Source organism: Perca fluviatilis, chromosome 7 (genome assembly GCF_010015445.1).
Source record: "Perca fluviatilis chromosome 7, GENO_Pfluv_1.0, whole genome shotgun sequence".
Taxonomy (NCBI): Eukaryota; Metazoa; Chordata; class Actinopteri; order Perciformes; family Percidae; genus Perca; species Perca fluviatilis.
The window spans coordinates 40,903,987-40,913,874 of record NC_053118.1 but is presented as its reverse complement, the minus strand read 5'-3'; the positions used below and the strand labels follow the sequence as shown (position 1 = coordinate 40,913,874).

General features: G+C 38.6%; 1 protein-coding gene and 2 long non-coding RNA genes across 3 annotated transcripts; 1 reads left to right on the top strand and 2 right to left on the bottom strand.

Annotated features, from left to right (window-relative positions):
- The first annotated feature begins 2,686 nt into the window (after window positions 1–2,686).
- Window positions 2,687–3,498, top strand: LOC120562414. Its single transcript, XR_005639781.1, has 2 exons — window positions 2,687–2,944; window positions 3,031–3,498. It is a non-coding gene; the product is annotated as an uncharacterized LOC120562414 (long non-coding RNA).
- Window positions 3,499–6,038: 2,540 nt separating this feature from the next.
- On the bottom strand, window positions 6,039–6,547 carry LOC120562402 (angiogenin-like). The gene has a single exon (XM_039806129.1). It carries the CDS (start codon window positions 6,539–6,541, stop codon window positions 6,101–6,103), a length of 441 nt encoding a protein of 146 aa, XP_039662063.1. The 5' UTR covers window positions 6,542–6,547; the 3' UTR covers window positions 6,039–6,100.
- A 2,366-nt stretch (window positions 6,548–8,913) lies between these two features.
- Window positions 8,914–9,614, bottom strand: LOC120562418. The gene is made up of 3 exons (XR_005639785.1): window positions 9,565–9,614; window positions 9,216–9,362; window positions 8,914–9,012 (listed from the first exon to the last, which is right to left on the bottom strand). It is a non-coding gene; the product is annotated as an uncharacterized LOC120562418 (long non-coding RNA).
- Window positions 9,615–9,888: the final 274 nt, after the last annotated feature.

Here is a 9,888-nt window from a genome sequence, read left to right as displayed (position 1 = left end):
AGCAAAGAAACAAACAGTAGGCCTATGTTAGATTAAGTATTCAAAGATTATTTTTTACATGACATTATAGTAAAATGCTTGCACAAATGTGACGTGGTGTGTAGTGAGTGAATGAGTGAGAGAGTGATTAAGTAAAGACTAACAAAACTAACAAAAGACGGTTTAGCCTAGTGGGTAGCGCTAACAAACGATTTTGCAGCTAACACACAATGGACACGATATTCAGTAATTTTGGTGAATAATAAGCAAAGATCACTGATTCAGCCTTAAAGCCTGTTCACATTAGTTGTGGATGTTTAAAAGAACCTATAGCTAGTACAAGCATAGCCTAGCTATAGGTCTACACTAATACCAGCGTATTGTCTGACACGCTCTCAGGTTGTCAGAATGTCAGTGTAAACTAAGTTAGTAAACGTTTATGTTTAGCCTATACATATTTAACAGATTAACATGAAATCAACAGCAGTTTACTTTCACAATTTTACTTGTATAATGCACTTACCAATAATCACAAAGACGGTGCAGCCTGCAGTCTTCCTCTCTGCATTTCAAATAGAGTTGCGGGTTTATGCAGGAAAAAAGCGTTCCGTTAGTTGTGGCGCGTCCGGTCTGCGCAGCTCCCGTGGATCCGGCCCACATCATGATGTATTAGAACGGGCCCACACCCGCCGGGCGGACTCAATTCAGTTGTGGCGTGTCCGGCCTGGCCCACACCCGCTGGGCGGACATATTTCAGTTGTGGCGCGTCCGGTCTGCGCAGCTCCCTAGGATCCAGCCCCGCGACGAGCCGGGCGGACATGTGGCGTGTCTGGTCTGCGCAGCTGCCCCGGATCTGCGTCGCACCCGCCGGACGGACTGTCGTTCTCAGAAGCGACAGACAAGTCTGGCGCAAAGTTGGTGCAGATCTGCATACTGAGTGTGACTGCTGCGCGAATCTGCTGATTCGAAAACGGATCTGGCACAGATGTAAATGCTGTCTGGGTAACTAAACAGGTGTTAATGCTCTTTGATAGACTTATTGTAAAGTTAAGAACATATGCACCTTAACTAATACTTAATTACTGTATAACAATACGGAATAAGCATTACTAAACCACAACTAAAGAGTTACTAATGCTCTTCGATAGACTTATTGTAAAGTTATGAACATATGTACCTTAACTTACACTTGATAAATGCATAACAGTGCTGAATAAACATTACTAAACAATGATTCACAGTTTATTAGTACTCTTTGACTTAAACATTAATACAGCTTTTAAACATTAGTGAAACATTGTCAATGTGAAATCAAATCTTCATGACAACCTTCTGTTATGCACACATATTCAAAATGTAAACAAGGTTTTCATTTGATTCAGTTCTCATCTTTCTTTCCACTGAAGACTCAGCGCTATAACAGTTTGAGTCCTGTATGGAGATTACACTGGATATTTTCCCGCTCTTGTCATCTTCACTGTCATGTCTTCTGGATAGTTTTCCTCTCTTGAAACCTAACAAACCAAGTGGGATATATCAATTTCTTTTAAATGCATGCAAAAGCTACGGATGCAAGAATTGATCGTTAACTATATCACCGTCAAATCTTTACACATATTGTACACTCAAATGACAACAAAACATGATAGGGCAGCCTTAATGGCACACTCTACCTAGTGAGTGGTGAGCTACCTTGACGATCATGATTATCCATTATCTAGATTGTGTCCAGAATATTAATGCATTGATGCATCTGACAGCCAGCAATCACAGCATTCACATGTTTGTTTATATAAATCACAGTATACTATGAACTATAAATAATCATTATCATAGTGTAGCCTCCCTGGCTGAAAGATGGTCTGGCTCTCTTTAACTAATGGTTCACCAAGACTTCATTTTTCCTTTGCACTTTCAAACATGCCTTGAACACACGGCATCTAACCACTGTAAGAGCTGAGAAAACAAAGAAAACGAAATACTTTTAGTTTAAATATATCCATCTTTTTTATTTTATACTCATCTCCAAGTCCTTAAAACTCTTAAACAGCATATCATAAAGTGACTGAAAATACAAACAATATTAGAGGAAACAATGACCAACATTATGCCCTTATCAACCAGGTGCTAAACAAGTTAAACATAAAACACTTTGCTTGTATGATCTGCACACTTTGTCCGCTTGTGGGAACAACTATAAACTTCCGGTTTCGATCTTTTCAAAATAAAAACGCTAACGCTGGAAACTGCTATGGATTATTAAATGAATGAAATAAATAAATAATATGTGGGTCACTTAGAGCTAGCTTGGCTGTTATGTTAGCTCTAACATAAGTTAATCACAGAAGAATCTGCCAGAGAACAGGGTCATTTTGATTACCTAAAGCTAGCTAACTTGCTAGCTAGTGCTTTTATTTTGAAAAGATTGAAACCGGAAGTATTATAAGCTGGCTGAGGCCGCGGGCAACATGTGCTGCTGATCCTCTGCAAAATAAAGCATGGCGTATGCTTATCTTGTTCATCATCTGGCTGATAAAGGAACAAGGTTTGTCAGTGTTTACTCTAATATCATTTGTATTGTCAGTCACTTTATGATATACCGTTAAGGTTTACAGAGTTTCGAATAGATAGTATGGCTGCAACAAAGCTAGCATGTCAACATAGCCTGCAGTTAATTACCACGCTAATGAGCCTGTTTAGCTAAACGGTGTAACTTGAGAGATAGAAATGCAATTACTACGGTATATTGGATGTGACAGAAGGTTCAAAGGAGAATAATTTCATATTTAATTTAATATTGTATTAGGCTTTTAATTTAGGTTGATTTCAGCATAGAGAGTGAATAAACTACCCAACCATGAAGACCATCTTTCAGCTGGGGAGGCTACACTATGAGTCTAAGAGAGGTTATCGGCGCTGCAGAATTCCTTTATCCTGTGGAAAATGGAAGAGCTCATAATCACAGGTATGCCTACTTTAAATACACAATGGCCTGAGACAGCATTATTTGCCATCAACAAGTCATTTAAACACTTTTTTATTAATTTTTAGACACCAAGAACCTGATGGCGAAGGCGGCTGCCATGGACCAGCATGGATTGGAGCTCAGGTTATGGTTACCTGGGTGGGCACCCAGAGGAGCAGCAAGTCTGAAAGAATTCCTAGCAGAGAAAGTTAAGACTGTCCTTAAAAAGAGGAGGCGCTCGTCATCGATGGAGGCTGAGCTCAAAGCAAACTGCAAAAAAGGTTACGGATTCATTTGCTTGTTTTATTTAATTATTTTAAAGATTGTTTTTTGGACCTTTTTCCCCCTATCACAGTGGCAGTGGATAGTCATTAAAGGGGGAGAGAGATGGGGGACGACACGCAGCAAAGGGCCGCTGCACGTTCAGCCAACATGGGGCGAACGCTCCCATGGTTGCGCTAGAGGCCGCCCCGAATAATTTGCTTGTTTTTGTTATGCTAAGTGTTGTACATATAGTGACTGTTCATTTTAATAATAAAAAAATAATAATTTAACCAATGTCAGTCTGTGACCTGTGATTTGCAACGCCACTGTAAATCTTTAAAAATATATAGTTATTCTACAAAAAAATGCTTCAGTAAATATTGAATATTTCAGCGGAAAGTAATGTTTTTACAGTAAAACCATGACCACATTGATATTCAAATTAGGCGTTATGTAATAATGTGATAAGAACAGAAATATATCACCACAGAGTTTGAACCCTTGAAATCTAATTATGAGCCACAAGATTTAAATCCATTTTAACAATGATTTATTTTCACAGAAGGGTGATGCAAAGATGTCAAACAGATGGATCAAAGTCTTGCTTTCTGAAAAAGTCTGAAATAGGTGTTTGTTAATCCTTAAACTCCTGTTTCTTCAGGTATATGCTAATGCTATTCTTCCTGGGGTCCTACAATCTGTCGTGTGACAATACCATTTACGACATCACATTACACACCATACACACACAGATATTACTTCACATTACACACCACACACACAGATATTACTTCACATTACAGACCATACACACACAGATATTACTTCACATTACAGACCATAACACACACAGATATTATCGTATGATACCGTTAAGACTGTTCCTTTACCGACCGACCAATACAGACAATACGTGTGTGTACGTTCATAGAGGAACATGATTAGTCATTAGCGATGGCCGCTGTGTGAAAGCTATGTGAAGCCCAAACTGCCTCGATAAAGCTGTCTGTCTGGACTCAGCGTGGCAGGTATTAAACATAAAGTCCTCGTCCCAGAGTCTAGACCTCTAGCTGTATGAAACGTTTTTAATAAATGTACATGACAACTAATATATAAATTTGCTTTTTTGATGATGACTTGGCCAAAGTAGTAAAGTTTAGTTTTCACAATGATTCATTGTAGGATTATGATATTATGGCAATATGTAAATCCACATTGACTCTTTATTTAACATATGGTTGGAAGAAGTAAAAATTGATCCAAAACTTTTTAGTTGTTAAAAATTATGAGTTTTATTATTGTGTAATGTCAGAAGGACTTTAACTGTTTTGCCAGTCAAATTAACTTTAATGAGTGCATATTGAAATATTACACTGTTGGCTGGCAAAAAATGCATCTCAAAATGCATCAGATTGATGCTTTAAAATATGGAATATTTAAAATGTTCTTCCGGGGGAGAATGCCCCCGGACCCCCCTAGAGGGGTTATATCCTTCTCACCTTATTCACCCCTGACCTGTTTTCATGCCTGGATATTACTTCACATTACACACCATACACACACAGATATTACTTCACATTACACACCATACACACACAGATATTACTTCACAGTACACACCATACATACACAGATATTACTTCACATTACACACCATACACACACAGATATTACTTCGCAGTACACACCATACATACACAGATATTACTTGATATTACACAACATTTGAAAATACAAATCATATTTAATTTTACAGTTAATGCAATTTATTAAAAAAAAGACATTACGCTACTCCGAATCAATCTATTTTAAGAGATAAGATATAATAAAAAAAACCTATAACAGACTCTCTGAATTGGTTTTACATATTGACATTTCTTCTTCAGTGATTTTTTGAAACCATACTGAGTGTTTTATTGTTTAATAATATTTGGGAGAGAGTTCCAATCACACATTGCTCTGGACTTGACTGAACGTTGAATTGTTTTGGTTTTCACTTAAATAAAACTACATCCTACTGCATGTCTCCTTGGATAATGATGTGTATCAGTACTAAAATATATTTTTGTTAATAAAATAAAAGGTGTTTTTTTATTATAATGTTATGTAAAAAAACATTAGTGAATACACAAATCTATTTTAAACTTTACACCATGAGAGCCTTTCATGCATTTTAGCAACATTTGATCCAAACCCACATGAGAGAGATACACATGCAGCTTTATTCTGAATCACTTGTAGTTTATTAATAGTTGTTGTTGAACCAAACCACAGAGCAGTAATCAAGGTGTGAAAAGAACAATCCCAGACTCTAAAACACTTTGAGCTGCATTTAATGTGTGAAAGGTGCTTTAACAAGATATTATTATTTTTGATCTGTTATCTTCTTTATAAATGAATGAAAATGACGGCATTAAAAACAGACCCAGAGATAAACTGTCAACATGTGTTTTATTCAACAGGAGACACAAGTTACTCTGATACATCAGGTAGTAATAGATTACTCTGGTTCATCAGGTAGTAATAGATTACTCTGGTTCATCAGGTAGTAACAGATTACTCTGATACATCAGGTAGTAACAGATTACTCTGATTCATCAGGTAGTAACAGATTACTCTGATACATCAGGTAGTAACAGATTACTCTGATTCATCAGGTAGTAACAGATTACTCTGATACATCAGGTAGTAACAGAATACTCTGATTCATCAGGTAGTAACAGATTACTCTGGTTCATCAGGTAGTAATAGATTACTCTGATTCATCAGGTAGTAACAGATTACTCTGGTTCATCAGGTAGTAATAGATTACTCTGATACATCAGGTAGTAACAGATTACTCTGATACATCAGGTAGTAACAGATTACTCTGATACATCAGGTAGTATTAGATTACTGACTTCCATGTAAGTGAACAGGAAGACCATGTTCACATCTGACTATAATTCTTCTGTTGTTACGAGCTACTCCTTTGTACTGACAGTTGTAGGGAACAGCAGGTGGATTCTGCTTCACCAGGTTACAGTCAACAATTGGGAAAGTAGCTTTGCTGATTGTCATACCGTTGGTGCCATATGGGTCTCCTCCTCCTACAGCACAGATGGCTTTCACATCCCCTTTGATGATGAAGGTATTGAGACTCTTGCAGCTGTTGCTTGGGTTCACTTGGGTGGGTGGGGTCACGATTTTTCTATCTTTTATAACCTGGGTACATTGGACAACAGTCATCCCAGCATTGATATGCTTATGCTCAAACTTAGCCCAACTTTGTCCGTCCACAGAGAGCACGGCAGCAGAGATCAGCAGAACACCAGCAAAGATAGAGATCTTCATGTTGATCTGGAGAACAAGAGCAGAGTTATAAAAGAGTCTTAGAGACTTTCCGACATATCTACCATCTCTTTATATTATCATATAAAGCTGTTAGAGACTTTACTCTGACATATCTAACATCTCTTTATATTATCATATAAAAGCTGTTAGAGACTTTACTCTGACATATCTAACATCTCTTTATATTATCATATAAAAGCTGTTAGAGACTTTACTCTGACATATCTAACATCTCTTTATATTATCATATAAAAGCTGTTAGAGACTTTACTCTGACATATCTAACATCTCTTTATATTATCAGATAAAAGCTGTTAGAGAAACAACATGTTTACATGATTTCATACATTTTTTACACATTTTGCAATGAAAACAGAGTATATCAAAACTTGTACACAAGTAGTGCAAGTACTACAATATTGAATGTCTGTATATTAGGCACATGTAGAACAAAACAGTAGTCCAACTGCAAAAGACTAATGAACAAAGAAAAATGAAATGAAAGCACATGACAGTAGAGTAACAGCAGACACAGACACACTTTCATATATACACACACACACACACACACACACACACACACACACACACACACACACACACACACACACACACACACACACACACACATACCTATATTACCAACAGTGGACTATCAGGCTACATCGACCAAGTGTGCATATTGTTGTTCAGACAAAGAGGGGACTATTGAAACCCAAATGTTCAGTCCCCTCATATATGTGAAAAGATCATCAGACCATCTCAAAGTGCTTAAAGCTATTGCTGTGGAAAAAGGGGGAGCACAGGTACATCTGGCCTTACATATGTTAATCACAGCTGAATAACTGTGTGTGTGTGTGTGTGTTGGTGTGTGTGTGTGTTGTATTTATGCTGCCTCACCTTCTTTTTTATATTTTTAGCTTTAAGTGATGGTTCGGATGATTAGGTTGCATTCTGCTCTTTGACCTTGAGCCAAACACCCCCCCATTAGCATTTCAGCTAGTTAGCTTAGTGCAGGCGCTAATGGATCCAAAGTTGTATCTCGTAAATAACCCCACTAATAATGCACGGATTGATACCAAACGTCCACACTAGTACAAATATGTTATTTACTTATAAAACGAGGCATTAGAAAGTTTGTAACTACACCAGAAGTATATTTAAATAACACTTGCCTGATAGATTCTCCTCACGGCTGCTATTGCGTGAGATCCGGCGAGATCCCGCGAGCATCACGCAGCACAACATATATTGCCGGAAGAGACTACCAAGCAGGAAGCTAGAGAACAGCAGAATAGATCAAGAAAATGGCAGAGTCAGAGGTGAGCATCGAACGCGACAATGAGTGGCTCAATTTCGGTCGACCGTACCTATTTGAGCCTGAATATACAGACAAGGAACTACAAGTAATGGAGGAGAATCGAGAGAGCTGCAGAAGAGGGGGCGGAATCGGCGGAGGTCCCAGACACACCTAACAGATGTGCAGGCGACTGGTGGTGTAGCTGTGGACAATGTCAGCCCATGGCTACAGAGGAAGAGTGTTTGTGTTGTCGGGAGTCGGACGTGTTTCGCCAATGCCTCGAAAACTCCGAGGCATGCTGTCTCACAGCAATGGATGACTATCCTGCACTAATAAACCCCGCTGTTGTACGGACATTTTTTAACGTACCCAAAATCAACTGGAAGAGAAGACCTGTTCCAGAGGGACCCGACGGACAATTATCTGCAAAGTAATTACACAAATACTTATTTTCGTCAGTGCTCTAATCAATTTTTGTGAATCGCCAAAATTACAGAATATGACTGCCCCTTGATTGCTCTTGCTTTCTTATTTCCACTCCTAGACAGTGTAGATTGGTGGCATATCGGATCGTCTTGGAGTGGGGATTACAAGGTGAGCGTCTGGGGCGCAAGGAGAGGAGAGTCCTGCCCAGTTGTGTGGTGACCACAATTAGGACCAAGTACCCCTCCCCAACCGGCGATTACAGAGGTTTTCAAGAAGCAGAGGAATTATTGAGAATTCTCTGATTTTGCAAATAATGTTATGTAAATGTGTACCATAGTAGAAGGATAATGACAATTGTGAAGTTATAAATAAAAGTAGTTGGTAAGATGTATAAAGACTCGTTTATTGACAGAATTATATACAAACACGGGAATAATAAATCAAAACAATGTTTTGAGCAACTGTCGTCCACAACAAACAAGAAAATTTCACTGGGACTTGAACCGAGATGTGTATTGTTTCAACAGCTCTGACTTGTCAGGCCTAGGCACAGGGGCAATGTTCTTTAGAAGCCTTTTCCGGCGAGGCGGAGGACGGGGCCAATCTTCAAGATTAATCTCATCCCTCATCTTCAGAGTGCGGTCCATGAGCTCTTGGCGGAATAGTTGCACACCTCTCTCATACACTGGCCTAGCAATCCACTGATGACTGGCCTTTGAGTAGGCAAATGCAAATTGCGGTTGTCCTATAAAACAAAATGTAATAACAAATTAGGTAATAACACAGTGTAGGTGTACATATGGTCAACCATTTGCACAAAGCACAACAGATTTATGTATTTTTTTTGTTCTGTAGCTGACATTCCAAAAATCACTCAACTTCACTTTCAGGTCCTATTCAGATCATTTTAGAATAGCAGAGATTTTATTAGAAGATGTATGTCTTTACCTTGCTTTGTTTTGGCCTGCTCCTTGCCAACATTGGCGTTGTGGTCCATAACCGCAAGTTGGGTTCTGGCCAGCATTACGTCATATGAAAAGTGAAGCCTTTTCTGCGTATACTTTAGCATTGATGAATGGAAAACTTCCAGGGACCCTGTGTAGGTGCAATGCAACCCCATATAAATATTAGCCATAAACGTGATAACATACTTTTAAATGATAGTTACAGGAGCCTCTTTACATTGTATACCTAAATGTCTTAGAGGGAAAGTGCAGCAATGCTTCTGTTGCAAAATAACTTTTGTCATAAAACAAAAAATTGAGTTTAGGGGGCAAAAAATATTTTGTAGACTGACCTGTGTGTTTGAACAGTGCCATCTGCCGCAAGTCTCGCAGTATGTTTTTTTCTAGAACTATATTTTTTAAAGTCCGGTATGCTGGGGAATCCACGGTCATCCACCTTTTCCTCTGTTGTTCATTGGCTGTCAGAGGGGCATGATGGCACGTTTGTTGTATGCCGGCTTCTTCCCATCTGTGTATGCCAACAATGTGTTGGAGCAGGGATTTCCACTGACGCACACACTCCTGGAGGGGATATAGGAGATAATAACTGAAAATTTACCTGATTGTTTTTGTGCTATATTTGGTCCTGTAGCACCACTGCCAAATGATAATAGAGT